General features: G+C 46.5%; 1 protein-coding gene across 3 annotated transcripts in view; it reads left to right on the forward strand.

Moving 5' to 3' along the window:
- The first annotated feature begins 6,753 nt into the window (after nucleotides 1–6,753).
- GALNT14 (polypeptide N-acetylgalactosaminyltransferase 14) overlaps nucleotides 6,754–24,944 on the forward strand; it is a 202,957-nt gene continuing 184,766 nt past the window's right edge. For 2 of the 3 annotated variants that reach the window (XM_036903619.2, XM_036903620.2), the window contains exon 1: nucleotides 6,754–7,420. In XM_036903619.2, the coding sequence (XP_036759514.1) occupies nucleotides 7,292–7,420 (129 nt within the window). In that variant the 5' untranslated portion in view covers nucleotides 6,754–7,291. The remainder of the gene's footprint in view (nucleotides 7,421–24,944) is intronic. The other variant, XM_036903618.2, reaches the window with a different exon arrangement.

Consider the following 24,944-nt stretch of genomic DNA (forward strand, 5'->3'; position numbering starts at 1 on the left):
TCTCCATTTCAGATCCAAGAGGCAGGTCTGCCTTATATACGAGGAGCCTAACCTTTCTGGAATGCAGTTATCCTGGCAATCGAAGGAAATAGGAAACCTTTATAAATTGAAAATCTCCTACCTCATAAGTATAAGCTGTTTTTATTTTTTTCCGAGGAGATGCATTATTTCTCCCTGAGGATTTGTGCTTGGACTGTACATCAGGCTTCTTTCCATTACCTCTCAAACCCGCCTTCTTCGGATCAAGCCAGAAAGAGGGATTTGGCTCTTTGGAGCACAAGAGAAATATTATTTTCACTTGTCTCATGAAAATGATGACACAAAAGGTGAAATAGCCAGAGGATGGGCAAAATAAATTGCATGGGGAAAAATAAATTGCAAAAGAGAAGGAGTTTTTATTTTAAAAAACAGCATTCTACCAACAGGGGGATGATATTAATATCATCCCTCTGATGTAGCCCAGTTGAGTTCAAATGCTAAAAGCACTTTTCAAATAATCTGTTTAATTAATATTTGGTTAGCACTTAAAGACACTGAAGACAGGTGCAGATGTGGCTACAAAAATGACTCTTGTTGCAATGTAAGTAGAAAAGGCGTCTCTACCTGGGCCTCACATCATTCCTCAAAGGAAACGCAGCAGAAGAGAGGCCAGATTCATTAACACTCAAACCTGCATCCTTATAACCAGTTTACACTTTGTTGAAGAGCTGGAAACAGGCCTTATATTTATTTATATTCCTCACAGCAAATTGCCCAGAATCTGTGCTCACAATGAATTGGTTGATTGCTTTGGTGATTTCTTGGAAACTTCTGGGCTTAGTAGCCAGCAAAATGTCTCCGCTCCCAGTTTCATCTGGTCTGTTAAACCTAGTGAAAGATGTCACTTGAAGAACTGGGGCATTCTGAGAAGTTGTGTTAAAACCCAAGTTTTACTAATAAACTTGTTTTCTTGCTTGTAGGTAGATCATTTAGCCTCTCTGGGCTCCACTTTCCTCAATTACAAAATAAGGATCATTGAACTTTGGTTTCCAAGACCCCTTTTGACCTTAATATAGTCTGATCCACTATTTCGCCTTTGTCTTAGCTGAGTATATCTGTTCTCAGTCAAGAGACTGATGGTACACAGAAAATTTCAGTGCTTATTAAAACATTTGTAGCCGACCTACAGGTCTTAAATGGCAAGAAGCAGGCTGGTTCCAGAGAGCAAACCTGTTTAATTTAGCCCACCTGATTTTTTTTCAGGGTGGGGGAGGGTGGGAATTGAATTAATTAACAACAGTCAAAATCCAGGAGGTTTCACATAGTTATCCGGATTTCTGTTTCTGTTGAGAAGTTGGATAACCTTGGCACTGCTTTATCTGTACTAGCCATGACCAGTTGGAACTGCTTCCTTACAGGTCCTACATGGATCGTGCTGCTCTAGGCTGTGGCCTCAGCAAGAACTTTGAATGTTACTCCTCCATTATCAGTGGGTTTACACTGTTGTCCCGACTCGATCCCATTTTACTCATTCATGTTACTTTTATGGCCTGAGTAGGTATGTGAGGGAGAGACAGAGATGATTGGAGGGATAGTTAAGGTCTGATGTCAGGAACCCCTGCCCTCTGAAGAGAGATCTGTGTCAGGAATTTGGCTGCTCTCTGGGATGTGTGAATTGCAAAATGGGTAAAAACGCCTTCATTTGGGTGGGTGGGATCAGATGGCCATTGACTGATGTGGGCAACACAGTTATTTCCTGTTTAAAGCTAGCTCAATTTGTCTACATAGTTTCTTCTTTGAATAAATGTCTCAAATGTCATTCACTCAGAATAGTGCCTCACATGAACACTTAGGCTATCCCAAACTCAGCACACACACAAAAAGACTTTAACAGCAAAGACCCACATTTTTATTCACCTAAGAAAATCAATCTTCCTTTTAGCAATATCATTGGAAGTCCTCCTGGTCATTAGAGTGGCCATCTAATTTATTGTCTGAAGTAGGAATTGCTTAAAAGTCAAAGGGGGCACTATTAATAATTATGCCAGGAAAATAGACCAGGATTGTCCCCAGCAAACTGGGGCACATGGTCACTCTGCTCAATATGTCACATCCACTAATGACTTGATTACAAAATCTTCCATTGGCCACTGAAGGTTGTCCTGGGAACCAGATTTGTCCCATTTCCACCTGTGTAGCATGCTTAGCTCTGCTCGCTGTTGGAAGTTCCTGCCGGATTGGAAAGGATACAGCATGGTTCTGTTCCTTCCAGGATTTGAGATCTCCTGCCTCCTTCTACCTTTCACTGATGCTTGTAGGCTTAAGACTACCAAGAAAGACTGTTTTTGACAGTCATAGATGATGCAGATGGGTGTCTGAAATTTGGGACCTGGGAAGCAAATGACGTCTGTCTTTGGATCCTTCCATTTCTTCTTCTGTTTGCATTCTTCTCTTTCACAGACCTTTCAAGGTAATTCAGATTAAAGACTATCCCCCTACTTTTCTTTAATCTAATGGGGTCACCTCTTCATGCTAGAACTTTGCATTTTCTCCTGGGGAGTCTATGGCTCGGGCCACTGCAGGACAACACCCCTGATGGTCAAACCACTTTCCACAACCAGCAAAGACATATCATTGCAGCAATAGTAAGTTTCACATTTGGCATTGGGGCATGGGGCAAGGAACAAAGAAAGTTTGCAGGCATTTCAAATGATGAAAGAAAGAAGCAGGCTTTTGAAATGCAAAGATACAAATCCCTTTCCAGGAAGCAAATTATACAGTGGTACATAAGAAAAAAAAAAGGAGGAAGGGTTAAAGGTAGTGGGATAGTGAAAGGAGTTAGTTGTTTAATGGATAGAGAAAGATCCAGAAAGGTGACTCTCAGATCCCTTAGATAAAGCCACCCACCTACTCATCAAAGATGAGAAAAAGCCAGCTGCCTTTATTCTTTTGACAAAAATGTGCCAGTGTGGCAGAGAGAGGAGGTAAGAAGATTGGTAGTAGCTCATTCTCATTTACCATGCAGCCTGAACGATTCTATCCCTCACTTTATAAAAAGGCCTTGCAGGAGACTTGGGACACATGGTGTTGACAGAATCTACAGTGACAAGGAAAAGGGAGGGGAACACAGAGGAAAAGGGGGCTGATGTAATATTTGCAGGTGAAGAACTTGAAGAGAGCAGACTGCAGGGGTTGGCTCCAGACCTGTCTGTGTGAGTATGGGATAGAGAGGCATCTTTGAATTCTTAATGCCATTCTGTTAGCTGCCAGGGCCCTGTGCCAGTGCTGGGCCAGCCTGTGGGCACCTCATCTCATTGCTGCACTACAATCTGCCCTGCTACTGGTCACCTCTCCCTATGGCCCAGAAGGGCAAAGACCTCAGTAAAAAGCCATCTGGGCCTCTGTGGGTGAAATCTCATTAGGTTGGCACAGACGGCACCTCCCAGGTGGTGACAGGTCTGCAAAGCATGCAGATGGAAAACACACTCACATACACACCTTCTCTGAAGTCACGCAGTGGGCAGGGAGGAGGGATGTGGAATCTGATCCGAAAAGAACAAAAGCTGCTGCCTCTGCAGTGAGCTGAGCGAGAGTGACTGGAGGACAGCTAAGGGAAACCACAAGTGTAAAAACCCACAGCAGAAGCCGCCTGAGAGCATATGCATCGGACTTCACAGCTTCCTCCTGTTTCCAGCTTACATTTGCTCCATATGCTGGTTTACACAGCTTTCCAGGCCATAATGGGTTTTATTCCATAGTTTTTATACTAACATGAATGACTCACATCTGCTTCAATGCCCAATTTACTCTAATGTCTTCGGCTGTGAGGCGAGAATAGCTTACAGAGAACTTGCCAATGACAGGAGAGGCAAGAAGAGTCCTGATTCAGGGAGGAGGAAGGTGAGAACCCGTGTGTGAGAGCCAAGAGGGCTCTGAGGCGGCGTGGCATTATGGATGGGAAACCGAGACCCAGAGAAATGAAGAATTTGTTCAAGAATATCAAGACTAGGGAGATAGATCCATTTTAGGGCACCAGATATCCCTAATTCAGAACATACTTATTTTTCTTATTTCCTGCTGTGGAGAAAGTGAAGGTTCCTCTGGCCAGGATTCTCACTGGCCCAGGTCGGCTAGCTCACTACACACGTGTGGGCAATACGTTGTTACTGACTCTATATAAAGAGCTCTGCCCAGTGCTCTGGGTGACAGGATGGCATGGCTACAAGGCTGCAGGAGAGCAGAGACGAGACTGGAGTGGTGGCAGCACTGAAGACAGAGACTGAGATGGCTGTCAGGTAGAGGGGCCCAGAGGCAGAGACTGGCTTGCTGCATGCAGACTCGCTCTGAGTATGGGATTCTAGTGATTCACCTGCCACCGTGGAAGTAAAGTTGGGTATAACCCTTTCACCCCAAGAATGTTCCATTGTCATTCCTCGGTCTCACTGAATCCATAGTGAACTTGTCCAGGGCTGAAACCCACTGGCAAGACACCTGCCATGTTAATTCTTTTGCTAGGAGCTTTTCCTTCCCATAGAGGCTGAGATGAGAGAAAACTAACTTGGTTTCATCTCCAGTGATAGCTAATCCCCCACTGGGATCAACTGTGCTCTGCATTACTTAATCTGGTTATTAAAGTTTTAAATATCTGCCAGAGTGAAGGGGGCCCCTGGATAGTTAGACTACGTCCTGGGAATAACCTACAATGCTGAGTCCTGCATGGAGACTCACTTGGCTTCAAGATGTTTGAAGTCCCATCTGAAATGGATTTCAATCCTAATGACAGTTACTGGTTTGACAACCCAGACTAATATGCCTTTTGGCTGCATTAGGTGGTAACACTGGCAAAACTAGGTTCCCTTAACAACTTGCAAAGGCCCACGGAATCTTCTCCACTTGAGCGGAGGACAAAATTGTGATTCAAGAAGCAAGCACTTGGAAGGCAATCCCTGCTCTCCCAGGCCCTGCAGGCCCTGCATGGAGCTGCCGTGGGAAAGCCAGGGCCTCGGTTTCCTCAGACACCAAACAGAATGAGCACCTCAGCCCATCGGCAGCAGGCAGTGTGGTGCTGCACCATCTCTGAAGCTTGGTGATGGTGTTGTGTAACTGTCTGCCATCTGTTCCTCAGACACAGCATCACAAAGCACTGAGCAATAGACTACGGAGCTGCTGCTCCTTCCTGGAGCTGACAGCATCTCAGCGGCTGGCCTGGGGGTTCCCTGCAGAGCACCCTGCAGGCCCAAGCCTGCAGGTCCAGGGTGAGGCTCCTGGAAGAGGTCTAGGGAGCTCAAGATGCTGCAGGGATGGGTTGTCTTCTCCCGCTGCCTGTCTTGTAATGGTGATCCACCTGGACCATTGCCTGGCCAAAGTGTGGACTGGGGAACCTATTGCAACCATTCAGTGTGTAGGGTTCTAATAAGAGCAAATCCAGGACCACCAGCTAAGGATCTTTGTGAGTCTGAGAGCTCAGCTGAATCTTGAGATGGGCTGGTAGGAGTGCACAGCTTTTCTGGGTTATTTGATTTCCACCTCTCTTCTCAACTGAAAACTTATCTACAGCCCGGCCAAGAACTAGTTGGGGCTTTGAGGTAGGACTGCCCCATGGCTGAAAGACAAGGCACCAAACACAGGAGGCTTTCAGCAGATTCCTCCACCTCTGACTCCACTTCCTGGGGGCTCCACCTTACTAGAGAATGAATTTTGGAGCCCTGCTTTACACCTGCCCCACCTCTAGTGGGCTATGGGGCTTCCCCTATGCTGAGCTTGGTTGAGGAGAGGCAGGGAGGATGGTGGCTACATCATGCTCACCCCCTGAAGCAACTTGGTGAGATGAACATCCCTCCAACTAAGGCCCCAGAGATGAAAATGGTTCACTTTCTGCAGACACCCTTCCCCAGGCAAAGCAAGGGGTTTTACTTCCCCTCTTTGAGCAATCAGATGATCAGATAACCACCAGCACCTTGCATTCAGCTTTCACAACTTGTTAGAGGAGGTATTAATCATCCTTATTTTGCAGATGAAGAATCTAAGGCTGGAGAAGGTAAAGGATGTGCCCAAGATACACATAGTGTGGCTGACCCAGGAACCCCTAGTCCAGAAATACACCATTATTCCAGCCCAGCTGAGGCCTACATGGGATGCCAACTCAGACTTTGCTTTATGGCTAGATCCAAGTAGTTTTAATCTGCAAGGGGGTGGAAGCTGTACTTTCCAAAGACACTTGGGAAAAGGGCTTTTGAAAGATAACCCTCGGCACCCAGGATCCCTCTGCCAAGGTTCTTTCCAAGAACCCCATGTGGCTGGACCAACTTTGGCCCCAGTTTCATGCAAGCACAGAGCCCTGATGCTTTAAAGGAGAGAAAATCCTTAAGATAATTGCGACTTAATTTTTAAAAGGACTTCTTTAAAGTTAAATTTAGACCAGCTCAGTGCTCCATTAAGCAGGAAAAGTTGTCAGGCACCTGCAGGCAGGCACTGAAACACCCTGGGGAGCTGGCCTTAGTCTTGAACCTCCATGAGAGAGAACCGCGGCCGGGGCAGCAGCCAGGCGAGCGTCCCAGGGTTGCAGCGCTGGCTGCCGGAAGGCGGGTGCATTGAGGGCGGGACCCGGGTGTAAGCGCCACGTGCAGCCCCCGCTGTGAGCGGGAAAGCCCTCTCAGGCATAGCTCCGCCGGGCGCCGGCTGGCTCTTAAGTCCCAACTTGCAGCTGGGGTGGGGGCCTCGCAGATGCACTGTTCCCGCCCCGCCCCGCCCCAACCCAGGATGGCTTGGGAGCGGCGCCCAGGGCTCCGCGCAGGCGGCCCCAGAGCAGCACCGTGCACCTCGGTCGGCGGGAGGCGGTAGCACCCCCTCTTAGAGTGCAGCTTGGTCCCGCCAGGGCTCCCTCGGAGTCGGTCTGTCTGTCGGGCCCACCCTCAGCTTCGCTCCCTCCTCTCCGCTTTTGTGTTGCTCCCGGGGTGCCGGGCACAGCCTCGGCTTCCTCTCTCCTGGCAGCTCGAGTCAGTTCTCGCGGCGGTGGCGGCTCGGGGAGTATCTCGGCTACCACCGCGCTTCTCCGGCTGGAGCGGGCGTCCAGCTAGGCTGTTCTTCGGCCCCTCCCTGCCGTGCCTCGGGGCGCCCTGTGGCCCCCCTCCCCCGTCCACTCGCTGCTCTCCAAGTGGGCGGGGCGCCTAGAAGGATCCTGCCTTCCCTCCACCTGGATTCTAGGGTTCCGCGCCCCGGAGGAAGGCGCTCTCCCTGACTCCTGCCCCGCCGACCCCGACCGCCAGGGGGTGCCCCAGGGGCGGAGTGCCGCGGAGACCAGGCAAAGGGGACCATGCGGCGCCTGACACGCCGCTTGGCGCTGCCGATCGTCGGCGTGCTCTGGATCACCGTGCTGCTGTTCTTCTGGGTAACCAAGAAGAAGTTAGATGTGCCGCCGGGACCTGAAGTGCAGACTCCCAAGGTAGGGGGTTTGGCGGCGTGCTGGGCGCGGGGCAGTGTTGGGCAGGAGAGCGCGCAGTTCGCGCGCCGGGTGTGCGGGCTCGCGGGAAGCCAGGGCGGGAGTCTGGCTGCGAGCAGGTAACTGGGCGCCGGGTGCGGCTACAGTGTGATCTTTCAGGATTGAGAAAAGCTGGGAGGCATCTCCGAGCCGCGGTGTGGGCAAGCGGGAGTGCGTGTGGGTGGTGGGCGCGCTCGCGGGCAGAGAGGGGATCTCAACTTGGGCAGCGCGCCGGGGTCCCGGGGCGGAGGGGGCTCTGCGGCCAAGCAGCCCAGGCGGTGGTGGTCCCCGGACGCTGCGGGAGAGTCGTGGGTGGTTAGGTCGGGTGGCGGGGCCGGCCGGTGCAGGCGCCCGCGAGAAGTCTGGCGGTTGCGCTGACCTCCTTCCTTCCCGCAGCTGCCAGGCCCGGCAGCGGGAGGCCGGCGGCTCGGGCGCGCCGCGCGCGCGTGTGCATCGCGGGCGAGCGCCCTGCAGCCTTCCGGGCGGCTGCAGGCCCACCCGGCCTGTCGCCTCCCTTGCTTTATAATTGTCCCCGAGCTTTTCAACTGCCCTGGAAGTTGAATGTATCCTGAACACCACTAAAGAGCCTGTAAAAACAGACGCCTTGGTTTTGGTGGTTAGTTGGGGGAATGAGAATCCAAGTGGCTTTTCCAACTCCTGGCCCTTGTGTTCATCTGGGCTAAGCCAGAAGGTTCTCCCCACAGGCTCTTACCTTTAATTCAGAGCCCCCACCCCCGGGGTTCCTCAATCTCCTCTTCCACAGACAAGGCCATGTGGCACAGAAGGAGGCATCTGAGGGTTTCCTGAACAGCTAGGCAATTTATGAACTAGGTCCCAAGCAGTCCTCCAGGGCCTGGGAAAAAGCCTTTGGGGAGCTTACGGTCCGAAGCAGGAAACTGGCAAGAGAGGGGAGAGTGGAGAGAGGGGAGCCTCTCCAGTAGGTTCAGCACAGAGTAGGTGCCAGGCGTGTCCTGGGTGCTTCTTCCTAAGTAGTTAAGTTGGGTGGTATCATAGATTAAGGAATAGGTTCAGTGTTGAAGTACATTGCCTTAAGTCACTCCCAGTTGGAACTCACACCTCTGATACTCAGAATCTTTCACTATATTAAGGTGCCTCTCAAATCCCTTTAACTAAGTCTTCTGGCACTGAGGTTTTGTGGCCTTGCCAGTGCTCAGCTGAGTTCCACAAGCATTGATTGGGGGTCTGCTGTGTGCCAGGCAGGGTGCTGCATGCTGTGGGTACAGTAATGCAGAACTCACTCTCTGGAGGTGGAGGATTTGCTCGTGAATGGAGCAGGATTCAGTGGGCTCTGAGGGCCAGCAGGGCTCAGTGCCCTGGGTGTCATGGGAGCCTGGGGTCTTCTTGGTGGAGGAGGACATAATAAAGCTGAGTTTGAGAAGGATGAATAGGACGTTTGCCAGCAGGTAGGGAGGGCATTTCAGATAGAGGTTAACTGCACCACACAGGCTCAGGAATGACAAAGCACAGTGTGTGAGTTTGGCAGAATTTGAGCACAAAGCATGTGGCTAATGGGAAGGATGAGACGGGGAGGTGTGTAAGGATCATGTTCCATAGGACCTTTTGGTTGCTAGGGGTCCTTGGAGGAGGACCAAGCAGGGGAGAGACCACATCAGACTGGTGGTGACTTCAAACAGCCCTTAGAGCACTGGATCAATTTTCTGACCCCAGTCCTACTCCTAGATCTGGAGAGTTTTCTTCTATTCCCTTAGGTGGTTCTGCTCTCCTGATGCAGTTAATGATGTCTGCAGGGACCTGAACTTTCTGTTTTGCTTGAACCTCATTATCTTAAGCTTACTTATTCTTAGTTTACACTGGGGAGCTGGGACAGGAGATCTCCTCCTCTGTGCACTCTGTGCTTCTTTCTTACCTGCTGCTTCTCAGCTTGGCGTGTGCTGAATACACATTTACTGAAGGCAGCTGTATGTCAGGCTTTGTGCTAGGTTTGGGGGCTGCTACAATGAGTACACCATGTCCCTGCCCTTTGTGGTATGGAACAGGGGGATCTTACAAGTTCCTGGTTGAGGCAGAATTACAAACAAATGAATAATGGGGTGGGGTGGAGGGAGTGGTCTTAATATTGGAAGTCTGGACATCGTGCTATGCAGTCATGAAGAGGGGTAGGGTTTTCTATTTTGGCCACTTGCTCTTTGTGTTAATATCTTATGCTTCCTTTTCCCCTGTTTTCTATATCCTTTATAACCATGAATTCTATAGATTTTTTACATCATGGTACTTTTTATTTTTAGGTGCCCTCTTCTTTTTGCTAGTCTATTTCTCCTTCCAGTTTTTCACCTGCAAGTATGACTTTGTGTGTCTGCATATATGTGTTGTGTGCATTTGTGGATAAGCACCCCTCTGTATCTTAGTGTATAAGTATCTGAGGAGAGAAGTGGAGAGACAAAGGAGAGGTCCCCTCTTAGCACCAGCACAGTTTAATTCCCATGACAGATCTATATAGGAAATTTGCATGACTGGTCTGAAGGAGTGCTGTTGGTTTCCAAACCTGACTGCCTGTCAGAATTATTTGGAGAGCTGGTTTGACTTATATGTTTTGGGGTTTATTGCAGAGATTATAATTCTGTGGGTTTGGGAGAAGGTCCTAGAATCAGTATCTTGTAAGTGCTCCATGTGAGTGTGAATTAGCCTGTTGATGGATGGCTTTTGGGAGCTGGATGAAGAATATCAAGTCTTGATTTTTTTGTGATTTGGTCGGCCCCATGTAAATATGGCCAAATACCATTCTTCTTGAGTTCCTCGTGGACCAAGCATGTGTGAGCGTGTGCGTTCATGTGAAATAACAGTAACTAGTATTTTTATGGTGCTTTGTAAATTCACAACTTCTTTTTCACGTAGGCTAGCTCATTTGGCCTTTACCACAACCACCTAAGGCAGATAATACTTTTCTGCAGATGAGACTGAGTAACGAAATTACGCAATTGGCCCAAGAAAACATGGCTGTTATTGAGCGGCGGTGTCAGGGACAAGAATGGAATGGAATGGGACCACCCTCTGCTGTGTGGCTGGCCTGGGTCTGCCCTTGCAGGGGTAGGGTGGGGTTAGGGATGGCACAGCTGGACAGAGCCCACCCTGGCGGGGAGAGGCCATGGGAGGTTGGCCCAGTGGTAGCAGGTGGTTGGAGCCACGTTGGGTTAGTAACCAGGCGGCAGGGTAGAGATTGTTTTCCCAACAGTAGGAATTTGGGTCTTGTAGGGCAAATACTCAGGTTTTGAATGGGCTCAGTATCCTAGATTTTCCTAGGAAGCGCTTGTGTCTAGTCAAGGGCCAAGCTCTTGTCTTGGGCACATCAGAGCCTTGGGGGAAGTTTTCATCCTGCCTCTGCTTGTTCCCAGTGTGGCAGAGGGAGTTAGCTTGTTTTCCAAAGCAAGAGCAGTGGGCTCCCTTCCCTTAAAAATAGGTGGAGAAGTTGGGAATGGTGGAGGGATCAGAGAGGAGAGGGCTGTGGTCAGGTCTCCCCGCTGAGGGCCTGTCAGCTTTTAGTTTCCATTAAGCAAACTGCCTTCACTGGGATCTGTAGTAAGTTCTGGGACCGGGCTCCTGGGCCCTTCTTCCTCTTCGGGAAACCTCATTCCCCTAGTCGTGGATCTCCATGGTGGCCCTGATAATAGAGTCGAACCATGCCTGGTCACAGTCTGAGTGATAGAGACAAGGCATGCTACACTCCTGGTTTCAGAAAACTGGATTTTTTTTTTCTTAGTTTCAAAAAGGGCTGGCACTATTCATAGCTCAAGTAAAGATTTCTTTAAGTTTGACTTTTTAATGTTGATTCGATTCTTTTACCAGGTCCTCCACCCCTAAATTCAGCAAAGCTCTAATTCCTAATTGAAAATCATGTAACAAGTTTGGTGTTTTAATTCAATCTGTATTTTAGTGATAAATACTACACTCCTAAAAGTGCCTGAAAATTTTTCTCATTTTTTTCTCTCCCCTATCATTTGTTTGCTGTTTGGGGAATTGTACAGTAATTGACAGAATTAAAAAAAAATAAACCCAGGAGATTTGTATCTTATTTCCAAGAAATGAAATTTAGACCAGGGGATTAGGATTTAGTAGAAGCAAAAGAATTTGAGGCCTGAGGGTACTTTTTGAGGAAGGTATTGGAAACGTAAAGGCTTGGAATAAAGTGCCTCAGGCCCATGTGAATGTACTAGAAATACAGCAAACACTATTAGAAAAGAGCTTGTCTTCCTGTAATATTTGCATACCACAAATGCTTTAAGTGTATGACACTGTTATTCTATTCCCCATTTAGGAGATAATTTCTCCCATTTATAAGAACTCATGCATTTGAGAGAGACTCTATTAATCTGCTGATGCTCCATGCATGAATCCTGGATCCTGTCCCAGGAATTTTGACCCTGTCCCGGCCAGAGGTGGTGCACTCTCAGCTGCTCATCCTGCCTTCCTCCCGTGTGTGCGGGCGCCTGTGCTGGGCGCTATGTTGTTCCCTCCTCTCAGGTTGCCCTGGAGCAGGCACAGGGGTGGTGGTGCCTGTAGTTCAGCTGCAGCTGCTCTGGGAGGCTGTGCAATACATATGTAACAAGTATTCAAGAAATAGACTGTTTTTGCTTTTCAGAGATCTACAAGTTTTTTTATTTTTTGAAACAAACAAACTGTGAGCCCCCATACCATCAAGCCGGTGGGAATTTCTCTGCCCTGGGTCGGGTTTGGCTTGCTGGGTGGTGTACGCTGTCCCAGCTTGCTTTCTCAGCCAGCCCTCTCCCCTGGGACCTACGGATCTGTTCCAGGGGCATCTCTTTGAGTCAGAATGGGGCATGCTCTCTCTTGCCCCCAAAATCCTTGTTCCCTTAAATGGCCTGGTGCTTTGGGAAACAAAATCCTCTCAAATGTTCCACAGAATGATACCTGCTCAAACAAGGGAAGCCATGTCACAAGACTCCAGCCTGTCTAGAGACTCCCCCTTTTCAAGGTTGCTCCTCTGTTTGTATCATTTACAAGTGTTAATTTCCACTCATCAGAGGTCATTTATAAACTAAACAGGGACAGAATGAGGCTGCCATTGGCTGATACCTGAGGCCCAGGATTTCCACACAACCTGGCTTATGCCTGCATCCTTTCCCACACCTCTCCCATCCCAAATTTCCAAAATAGTCTTATCTGTTATCAGGCATCTGGGAACACATTTTGAAGAAATGTGTTGCTGTGCCCTTGTTTAGCTTCTAATGTATACAGTTTTGTCTCTCTTCCAGAGCATCTCAAAGTCCCTGATGCATTTTTTTTTTGGAAAAAAATATGAATTAAAAAGCAGGGATAAATCCCCAGTTCCTCTTTCAGGGGGTGGTCTGTGAACCCTGTCTCGGCTTGTGCACAATCCACCCCAGAGGACAGCATGATAGACCTGCCATCTGTTTGGGGACATGAGTTTGGACGTGCTGCGCCCTCTACAGCTGGCTGCTGACTCTTCTCAATTGCCTGCAGTGGCCCTGAGCTGTGGGGTCAGCCATTCTCATTTGGACCTCAGAGACTCACACTGTTCCCTTAGAGTCAAGAGATGGAGAGCCCAACCCTCTCCTGGAAGCTCCCTTCATTTCATAATCAAACGTGGTTTCCTTTTCACCTTTTGGCTTTTCTTATGCATGTGGCAGCCCAGGTGTCTTTCTGCGACTGCCAGTGCCAGGGAAAACTCAAATCCTCTCTTCTGGGCTCTGTCTCCTCCACTGTGAAATGGGAGCAGCATGCTACTCAGCAGCCCTACCTGCCTCCCACTTGACTTGCCGCAGTCTGAGTTGTTTCAGGTTACTTGTGAGTAATTCTGAAGTGAGACCTCATGGCTATAAATAATTATACCATGCATACTCTGTGTCTATTACTTATCTTTTAATTATTTTACCAGAAACACTTGATTAACCAAAAAATACATCAGTCTGCACATCCTCAGATGTTGAGAGAACACACACACACACACACACACGGATGCTGGTACCCTGGGGAGTTCTGCAGAAGCTCCTGAAATTTGCTGGCTCTGGTATTTTGGTATATCAGAATAAATGGCCTGATGTGACCTTCTGGGGCAGCAGTCTTTGCTTTTGGCAGCAGCTGCTGCCATCACAGGACCTACACTAGGAAGCTGGTAGGGAAGAGAGAAGAGATCTCTATGGTGTGAGCAATTTCTGTGCCACCTAGGGAGTCTTCTGCTTTGCTTCCCTTCCTTTCCCACCTCCCTTCTCACTTTCTTCTTCTCTGTCTTAACATCTCCTGAAGCTAGTGGGGCCTGAGCAAAGAGCCCCAGGGCACTTGGCAGGAGTCTCAGAAAGAAGTCAGGGGAGAGAGGAGCCTAGTGCTTCCCTGGAGGCTCCAACCAAGGTCAGGAGCAGCCTGCTGCTGCTGCTCTGGACGGAAAGTCAGTTTTTTCTGAAGGAGGGAAGTCACTTTGGGCTGCCCTGGGCCACCCTGAGCCATTATCCTCGGAAGCCCTTTTATCAGCAGGAGCCCTTATTGCAGCAATAAAGGGGCATCTGTCCCACTGCCTCCCAGACAATGCCGATTTCTAGTACAGAGTCTCTTCTGCATACCATTTTTCGAAAACAAGATTAGGCACTTAAAAAAAATAATTAAATTCTCCTCAAGTCACTTGTCTTCTTAACTGTAAGCACTACAGAGATCTTTCAAGGAAATGCAGGGGAGAGCACCACACTCACATGTTCCTGCTGTTGGATCTGAATGCTGAGGGGCAGGGAACAAGGGCCCAGCTGCCTCCTTTCTAATGATCTCTTTGTTTAAACCCAATTTGCATCTCATTCCGGGCCAGGAGAGAGTGGGAAACATCTATAGGGCTGGTTTGATTGCCCCATCTTGACAAGCTTTCTCCAAAGAGATAAACTGTCCCTTTTTTCTATCCTCACTAAGGTGTAGGAATTAGGATTGTCTTCCCTATGGTCCGGGCTGAAGATTTATGTAGCTTCTCTTGTTCCTCAGAGTACACTTTAATAATTCATTACCGGCCTCCCCCCAAGCCAGAGACTGGTCCAATCAATATTTATGTGCCCACCCCTCGCAGCTGCAACATGCAGGCATAATGGACACCCGATTCCTTGATGGCCATTGAAAAATTAGCTGGCGCCTATATTTCAGGCTCATTGTTTTCTAGGATCTCGGAGATTAGGCCACGTGGTCCATGGATTAATTAAGCTACTCAGATAATTGACTGCTAATAGATGGCCAATTGATGGCTGCCAGATGGGTGCTGAATTGACTAAGGTCCTTAGGGTGGGCCAGTGGTCTTGATTAGGAGAGGAACTGGCTGAAAGGCTTGACTAATTAAAGGTGAATCAGGAATGGGAAGTTAGAAGGTAACTTCTTTCCTCCACCATGTCATGTGATGTTTTACAGTTTGCAAAGTGTTTTTATTCTCAAATGCCTTATTTAGTCTTCACTGCAACCCCATGAGGTGGATGCTATCGTTATTCTCATTTTCTGAAATACGATGAGGCTGAGGTTATAAGAGGGAGGATGTCGGTAGGCTTGCCTGACCAGTAAGTGGCCTTGAACTCGCTCTTTTGATGGTGAAGCACATGCTGTTCCTGCGATGCCCATGCTCAACTTCTGGTTAGTTCCAGAGGAAATGAAATCTACTTCAGATAAGTGCATGTTGTACGTATATTTTCATAGGGACAAGAAGCTCGTGCTCTTGCTGAGCAGTGACTCCCTACCTCTGATTAAACCCCAGTGTTGCTCTTCTGCATTGGGAAGGGAACTCCACACAGAAGGGACCATGGGGCCATCTCTGGAGGGTCGCAGGGGGCCAGGAGGACTTTGGGTTTTCTCCAGGCTAGGTCAAGTTTACCTCATCTGCAGTCCTATGGAGACATTCCCCAGGATACTGCCTTGGGCTGTGGGGAGATGCTGGGCCAGAGAGGCAGACTTGGGGTCTTCCAGCCCTTCAGTCCCACAGTCGGCACTGGCTCTGTCCCCTTGTGTGTGAGCCCATCCTCACCAGTCACGTCCCTCCTGGCAGCAGGCAGTTGGACAGCAGGAAACGAGGCTCTGCTGTCATTCTTGAGGCTGCTAAACTCAGAAGTCAACATTATGCAATTAAGACAGACACTGTTGATTTGAATCCCTTTCATGATGAATGTGGTCCTTAAACAATCAGAAGCAATTCCCCTCTAAGAGGAAAATGTCATTTGAAAGAACCCAATACATCCTATTTGAAATGCAAGGCCCATGTGTGGGGGCATGACTCCAGGGAAGCACCTTTAGAAGGCACAGCATCACCTGAGATCCTCCCTTCTGGAAGACAGAGGGCGCCCAGCCTGTGTTGTGCTCTTCAGCTGGGAAGGCCCATTGATGATTACTCAGTTTACCCAGGAGACAGACAGCTACTTCTGTCCAGTACCAGGCTCAGCCTCTGTGTGGCTGCTTTGGAGGTTGGGTGTGAATTAATGGAGTTGCTGCCCATGCATATGTTTAAACTTACGAAAACATAAAATCAGGAGCTGCTAATGTCTTCTTGAATATTTTGTCTGCAATTTGAGTAAACTACTGAAGGGCTCATGGTGGTGCTTTTGTTTCCTAGCCTGCATGACAAAGTCAGTCTCTACTCCAAGATCCCAAGCAGGAACACGACTTTTACACTCTTGTCCGTTCTATAGAGCATGGCAACATTAAAGTGGACCATGTTTTTAAAGCGTGTGCATGAAGTAAGAACAAAAAACAAGTAAACCTAAATAATGTTGGTATTTTCCTTTCCACTCAAGCCTTGATGGTTTTCTAGTCATTTGCTCAATTCTGGATCAGATCAACTCCCTGTAATTCTCCCTGCCTGTCTTCAAACTGAGATTATAGTTTCTGCCCCAGGTTTAGCTTTTCTTTTAAACTAAGCATATAGTTTGGGAAACTTAAGGGTAGTATCTAGTAAAGCTGAATGTGTAATGTATACCTATGACCCTGCAATTGTGTTTCTAGCTATAAACCCAACAGAATGCATTCATATTTCAATGAGTGTCATGTGCTTGAATTGGAGTCGGCACACTTTTGTGTAAAGGGCCAGATAGTATTTTTGTTTTTTTAGGTTTCTGTTGTAACTACTTGCCTCTGCTATTCTACAGTGAAAGACAGTATGTAAGCAAATGGGTGTGACTGTGGTGCAATAAAAGTTTCTTAATGGACACTGAAATATTCTTCCCATCTCATGAAATATTGCTCTACTTTTAGTGTTATTTTCAAATATTTATAAATGGAAAATCCATTCTCAGTTTGCAGGATGTGCTAAAACAGGTGACAGGCAGGCCAGATTTGGTCTGCGGGCTGTGAGATTCTATTTATATAAAATACGAGAACAGGCAAAACTTATCTATGGTGTTAGAAGTCAGCTTCATGGTGACCCTCTGTTGAAGTTCATGACTAGGAGGAGACTGGGGTAGGAGGGTGCATTTGGGACAAATCGGAACTATTTAGTTTCTTGATCTGTGTGGTGGTTACCGGGGTGTGTTCACTTTGTGAAAATTCACCGCATGCATGTTCTTTTATGTTAGTATATTCCACTGCAGTGAAAGGTTAAAAAAAATCTGAACTGAATGTGTGGCTTCTGACTCAGGTTTAGCACCTCATTTGCGGGCAGAGAATAGCAGTTTTCATTCTTTTTATTAGCCTCTGGTTTCCATTTCCTGGATAAGAGAATTTTTGGAGAGAAGTCTTGATATGTCTTTCCATTTTCCCAAGTCGCACTCCCTTTTATAGAGAGGGAAACATTTAACAACTGGTATGGGACAGGCACAGTCAACCAAGTCTGTGCTGAGTGTTAACCCTTTACTTGCTGGATCACAGGAAGATGGGGAGGATCCTCCGGGAATGGGTGCAGTGGGAGGCCTTCAGGGCATTGGGAAATGCAAGTAGGGCTTTGACTGGTACAGCTGCCCCGTAAGGAATCTGGGCTGAAATCCACTTATGATTAGAGGTAAGAGGTAGAGGCTTGTTTGCAGAGAATGGAATTTTATGGCACAGGCTACTGGCCTGTAGAAAACTAGCTTCTCTCTCCTTTTTTGGGCATCCAGGGAAAAAGGCAAAGAAGTAACAATCTGAGGCCCTAGTAAATGCCAGGGGCTTCCTCTGTTAGTCATCTCTTCTTCATAACAACCCTGTGCGGTAGGCATTGCTGGCTTCATTTTCCAGATGAGGAACATCAAGGTTTAGGGAAGCCGTGACTTTCCCACTTTTGCTGCCCGTAAGTGGAAGACCCGAATTTCAAACCAGATCTATCGGTGCCAGAGCTACCCTCTCTCCACTTCACCACGCTCACCCCATGCTTCCCTCTTTCTCCTCACATACACGCCCAGTCTGCTCTCTTGAAAGTGATGACTTGCATATATCTTTGCAGTAGCAACCAGCCCTTATTCCTTTGTTCTGCTTCCCAGAATTACACACATCTTGTTTAGAACAGAAGCAGTTGAATGAAATAGTTTTCTACTAGAAGCTATTTCTTCCAGGGTAAGTCATTTTCAGACAGTATTCAAAGAGAAAACTTTATAGCATTTTCAAAGAGAAATATATTGTGCCTTTAGCACCATTTGACAACCTTATGAACATTGCCTCCTACAGATGACTGGGAATGTTTCTGGTTTCAGGGCTAAACTTGAAAGAAGGAAGCCTCCAAGTGATCACATTCTTGAGAGTGTTAAGGCGCTTTAGGTACATGCCTCAGGACTGCTTAAAGAGGAGATAGGACTTGATCAACAGATGCAGAAATTGCATGGGTCATAGTGGATGGCTAAACACTCCTAGCAGCACTCCTCAGAGAGGAATAATCCTATATCTAGCATAATAGCACCAATTACTTGGTTGTTTGTGCTGAGGAGTTGAAAGCTATCATGTGCAGGGAAAATACTCAGCATGCAGCAGTAATTATGGATCAGCTGATAATAAAGGATACATTGGATTGACTGCTAATTAGATTATTAGCACTAAAAACAAATAATTATAAATAAGCTGCATTTGGGATATTTTCTACTTTTTAAGACATATTCCTTTTTATAATGTGCAGTTTCCTTTCTTTTCTTTCTGTGCCAAGATTTATCATTTTCCCCAGTCAAACAAAAAGCATATTTGTTTATTGATCTATAATCAAGTTGTTTTCTTGTTTCCTGATGTCTCGAGGAAGTTAAGAGAGCTGATATGTATTGAGTGGCCCCTGTAAGGCCCTACCTGAAGTGTATGAGGTCTTCTCAGGGAGTAAGTCAGGGCTATTCCAGAGCATCATCTGGATCTTTCCTGTGGACACCATGCCTTTGTGAGGGGTAAGAGGTCACAGGGTTTTCCCTGAGAAATCAGCACTGGAGTTAATTGCCAAAGAAGTGACCTGGTTTCTTTTCTTGTGGCACTTTGAGGTATCGTCTTTGTTACCATGGATTTGAGGAGGGTGGGCTGGTATTTGGGTGCTGGGAGGTGCCTGTACTGCCCTCCCTTCCCAGCAGGTTGGCCATCTTCCTGCAAATACGTTGACTGTGTATCCCCAGCAGTGTGAGAGTCCAGCCATCTTGCTGCCCAGGATGGGTATGAGTTCTGCGGGTAGGACCATCTGGAAGAGCCCTCAGGAGTTTGCTGGTTTGTCTGGAGAGAGAAGCTGGCTCCAGCAGGGCCAAGGGACAACTCTGCCCATGGCCCTGATAACTGGTGCAAGTGACTGTCAGGTTTCCTGCTTGAAGTGCTAGAGGTGGAACTGGTTTGCGGCCACCTTTATATGCCAGGAGTCTATGCACAAAGGAGAGGTTTCCATGAGGAGAGGGGCATGTGACAACCATTTGGGAGAAATGGTAGGTGCTTTATCTGTGTTAAGTCATTCGTTCTTTACAATCACCCCATGAGGTAGGGAGGCTGAGGGATTCAGCTGGTGCTTGCCAGTGCAGCCTTAGTGGGTATTTAAGGCTGGCACCTTTCTGATTAAACAGGGCCTGAGCCATACAGGCTTTAACATGTTCTTTTACAAATATTATCTCTGGACGATGTATTGATGATCCTTATTTTGCTACTGAGGAACTTGAGGTTCATAATGGTCCAATAACTTGCCCAAGTCAACAGAGCTAATAAGTGGAGTTTCTGAGACAGGTCTGCTTGATGCTGGGCCTATGGCAGGGCAGGATCGGGATGGTTGGCAAGTGAGAAAGGCGGGGGAGGGGGAGCTCCTTGAAGCACTTTCTTTGAGTGCCTAGCCTCTGTACGGGGACGGAGGGGGTAGTTCCCCTGCACCTGGCCAGGGGGCAGAGCTCATCAGTTCATCCGGGAAACCCGTGTGGGGCACTGCTGTGTGGGAGGCCCTGTGCAGGAGATGCCTAAGCCAGGGCTGTGCCCTGCGGGCCCAGGGTGGATTCTGAGGGGCAGCGGAGTGTGCAGCCAGCCTGTCTGTTGGCCCCTGGCCACTTCTGCCTCTGGGTCCTCTTGGCTTTACGACATTTATGTATCTCTGGCAAGACAGAATTGTGTCTCTAGGATGGCTACTTACGTGAAAGGGGACCGCAGGATGGACGGAAGTCACAGTGGCGTGTGAGGCCGAGGGATGGAGAGAATCTTGACACGCATTCGTGGGATGAAGGTTTGAGAAGATCGCTTTTGAATTTCCTAGGAGTCACTCAGCAATGTTGAATTTCCTCCCCTCTTTGTGCCACTTTTCTCTTAGCTCAGAAAACTCTGGCTGGAGGTTAATCTTATTTGAGAAGCTGTTTCACTAAAACAGGAACCTGTTATTCTACAGGGCCTCTTATTAGGAGAAGGAGGATTTAGGACGGTCTTTTAAAGTCATGTAAGTGATTTTTGAAGAAGTACATTTGCCAGGATCCACTTGTCCCCAAAGTGTCCGCTGTTTGACAAGCATAGCACTAGTGGAAGGATAATGGGAAAGGAAAATCAGCTTCAGGATAGAAAATAGGCTAACTGAGCAACCCCTCTAATTTAATCAGTGCTGGATGTCTGTTGTGGGTTCTATAGTGTTTGGGGCACCTTAGACCAGGGTTAGCCCATGGGCCCAATCCAGTCCTCTCCTCCTGCTGCTTATGTATGGCCTGTGAGCTAAGAATGTTTTTTTTCATTTTTTTAATGGTGAAAAATACTCAAAATAAAACCCCCCACAGTATTTTGTGACACATGAAATTTATATGAAATTCAAATTTCATATATTAAAGTTTTATGGGAAATCATGCTCATTCCTTTACATTTTGTCTGTGGCTGTTTTCATGCTACAATGGCAGAGTTGAATAGTTGTGATGGAGATTAGGTGGCCCACAAAGCCAGAATTTGTACTGGCCCTTTCTAGGAAAAGTTTGCTCATCTCTGCCCTAGACCTCTTCTTAAAGTGTGGCTCATAGGCAAGGGGTGTTGATGTCACCTGGAATTCTGTTAGAAATGCTGAATCTCAGGCCATTCCACACCTTCTCATCTGAAATCTGCATCTTAACAAGATCCCTGAGGTGGTTTCTGTGCACTTAGAGTTTGAGAAGTGCTGCATTAGATGTAGATTAACTTTAACTCACAGAAAGCTTATATGAATCATACTCCATAAACTGAGGTGCTGCATTTCCCTGTTTATGAAATTCGACTAGCTTCTAAACTCCCATTCCCCCAGCTGGATGGGTGGTCCTCCTTCTACTTAATAGCCACACGAGGTTCCAGGAGGCTTCTGCCATCCCGGGGTGCACAGAAGAGCCCTGAAACATCTGGGCCTTTTGGTCATGGCTGTACATCACTGACCAGGCCTTCAGCACTCCACTGCTCTCGGGCTGGTGGATGCCTGTGATGCTGGGAGCCTCTGATGCTCAGGGTCCTGCATCCCTATGGCTATCACAAAGCCATTCCTTTTGGGCCTTGCTACCCTCTGGACACCTGCTACTTTCAGGACTGGCTGCCACCATTGTCTTTTCAAGTTGGAGGAATTCCCTTTTTCCATCATGTTCTAGGCTACTTATCCTTTCAGTGAACACCATCTTTTGCGTACCATCTTCCCGGAAGCAAGGGGGCATCAAGTCTCAGTTCTGTGCTGAGGTTAAGGGTTGGGGTGGGGCCAGGGTGGGAGTGAGTGGGTAGAATGCAGTGAGAACAAATCCAGATGAGTATCCCAGTACACCATCCTACCACACCTATAGTAAGTTACGATGCAGTTGAGGGGGGACAGTCAACACTGTCTAGGACAGTAGCACATCTAGGATATTTTCCCATTAGAATGAGAGAGAAATTCTATGGGAATTTAGAGAAAGGGAGGTGGTATGGGTTGTAGGGGTGAGGGAGGTCTTCTGAGGTGGCTGGACTTGCCTAGAGGGACCAGATGTCAGTGGAAACCAGGAGCAGGCCAGATTGTGGGAGAGTTTGAAAATAAAGCCATTTGCTTATTTTTGTCCTAAGATGCAAGTGTGTCTGAAAGTAAACATCTCCCCAGTTGGGAATATTATGCTCTGCTCACTGGGGACTTTGTTCAGTAAGTGTTTTGGGTGTAAGGATTTTAACTGTTCAGAGGTTGCTAATTGCTCTGAAAGTAGCTTGTCAGCGAAATTTGAACTTAGTGTTCTCTGATCCAGTGAGTTACAAGAAATACATATTTGGTCACTCACATTAAAACATGTATTTCCCAGGTACATTTGGTCTTCATCCACAGTTTCTGAAAACACTGTAGAGTCTTAAAGGTGAAACGGGTGTTTTGTCATGTTAATGAGAGACTTTTGGACCCCCACCCAAGGGCAGGCGCTGGAGGCTGTATCAGCCAATGGTCAGTGATTTTGTCTATCATGACTCTACAAAAACCCTCACAAAAACCCTTGAGAAGAACATTTTGCTCTCTCTCTGCTCTATGCTGCTTTCTCTGCTCGGTTCTGTCCTGCTTCTTGGTCAGAGAGAGCTTCTAATGCTTGGGGAACCAGAAGGCCTCCACGTGCCACTGAGCCAGGCCCTGAGCTCCATGAGGACAGAAGCTCCTTTATTGGGGACCTTTCCCTGTGTCTCTCTTCATCTGGCTGTTAACTTGTATCCCTTATGGTATCCTTTATTAAACTGGTAAACATGTTTTCCTGATTTCTGTGAGCTGCTCTAGTATATTAATTGAACCTAAGGGGGAGGTCGTAGGAATCTCCAATCTGTAGCCTGTAGGTCAGAAGCACAGGGAACTGCCAGGGGCTTGTGATCGGCATCTGGCATCGAGGGTGGTGGGCAGTCTTGTAGGACAGAGCCCTTAGCCTGGGAATCTGGTGCTGTCTCCGGGCAGGTAGCATCAGAACTGAGTTGAGTTCTTGGACACCCTGCTGGTGTTCAAGAATTGCTTGGTATTGTGTGCGTGGGAAGACCCCCTCCCACATACTTAGGCACATTGAAATCAGGTCCGGGACCTGAATAGAGTTACACCACTATTACTGCTGTGTATAATATTGTTACTGTTATACATATGTGTAGGGAAAAAATACACCATTTTATTTGGTGTTGGAAGAGTGGGAATTACATGTTCCTTTGCTTTTACCTATCGGGCCTAAATGAGATTTGCTGCACATGTTTCATATTCTTCACCAAGGCTGATTCTGGCTTTTCTTGACCGCCTGTCTTCATCTTTAATTCATGTAGCTGCTGTTAGAGAAATGCCCCATGAAGAAGTCATCTTACCTGTCTATATTCCCTGGAAAGAGGCCTTGGTGGGCTAGTGACCCATAGTCACTTAGAAATAGTCATGTCTTCTGCTGGGCATCTGGGGTCCAGAAGACTGTCCATGAATCGAGAAGGGAAGACTGTCTATACCATACAAAGAGCTCTTATAATTGACAACAAAAAGGTAAACAGCACAGTGGAAAAATGGGCAGAGCATGTGAAAAGACACTTCACAGAAGAGCAGACCCTTAAGGGCAATAAACATGAGAACAAACTCAACCAATCTGGTAGTCAAAGGAATATAAAACTACAATAGAATTCCATTTCATACCCTTTAGATTGGTAAACTGAAAATTACAACATTTATGCACATTGGATTTCTTAATTGTTACACTGATGACATTGTTTATGGTATATATTGCAAAATAACTTTTTTGCTTGTTGTATATAGTTAAATATGTCTTTTTAGTAATAACTAATGAGTGTGCTTGCTGTCTTACTAAAAAGATCTTTCTGATTCCTAGGTTGTGTATAGAACATTCTGAATTTCCTTTTCTACATGACTTAAAAAAAAAAACTCTTAAATCTTGAGTCTATCTGGAATTAATTTTTATGTCTAATTTGAGGTGGGGATTCAACTCTATATTCTTCTAAACAGATAGTAATTTGTGTCAATATCATTAATTAAATCAACCATCATTTCTTCCACAGACTGAAATACTACCTTTGCAATATATTTACTTTACATAAACACCGAGTTTTAGTTCTGGGAACTCTTTTCTCTTCTTTTGACCTATTTATCTCTTATTATGTCAATATCAGACTTTTTACTAGAATTTTCTTATTAAATGCAGTGGTTACTTCTTAATTAAGCAGTTGAGTTTTCTAGGTATAAAATCAGATCATTATCAAAATGAGTTAAATTTATCTCTCCTTTCTGAATTTTATCTTGATTATTTTATTACCTTGTTTTGTCACATTCATGAGAACATTAAAAATGAAGTACTGTGGCAATGTAGCACTCTTTCTTTTTTTTAAAATTAAGGTATCATTGATATACACTCTTAGGAAGGTTTCACAAGAAAAACAATGTGGTTACAACATTAACCCTTATTGAGTTCCCCCCCATAGCCCATTGCAGTCACTGTCCATCAGTGTAGTAAAATGCCACAGGGTTCCTGCTTGTCTTCTCTGTGCTACACTGTCTTCCCCGTGACCCCACACACACCATGTACAGCACTCTTTCTTGAGCTGATGCAATGGTTTTAGTGTTTCACTACTTTTCACATCTATGAAATATTCTTTATCGTATTTTAGTTTCCTTTTCCTGCTTTATGTCCAGTTTTTATTAGAGGTGGTTTTGGAATTGTATTTTGATTGAATTGTATCATTTTTCTCTTTTTTTGATGCAGTAAATTATTTTGATTTTCTTATTTTGAACCGTCCTTGCATTCCTAAAATAAACCCTATATAGTTACAGTTTATTTTTATTTATGTTGCTGGCTTTTATTTGTTGGCATTTATTTGGAATTTTAACATCTATATCCATGAATTAGATTTGATTTATAGTCTTTTTTGATACTCAATCCGAGTTTAGATTTAAGAGTATATTACTTCTAGATTTAAGAGTATACTGCTTCTATAAGATGAATGGAGGAGTTTTTTTTCACACATGGCAACAGTTTAAATAATTTTGGCATATCTATTCTTTAATGGCCACATAAAGCTCAGCACTGAAGTTATCTGGTCCTGTTGACTTCTTCAGTGGTAGCCCTTGACTCAGTGGTAGCCTTTGAATATCTGTTTTTCAATCTAATCTGATAATGTTTCTGTTTTAATAGGAATATTTAGCAGATCATAATAGTGAAATAGTTGATGTATT

The sequence above is a fragment of the Manis pentadactyla genome, chromosome 2, assembly GCF_030020395.1.
Source record: "Manis pentadactyla isolate mManPen7 chromosome 2, mManPen7.hap1, whole genome shotgun sequence".
Lineage (NCBI taxonomy): Eukaryota > Metazoa > Chordata > Mammalia > Pholidota > Manidae > Manis > Manis pentadactyla.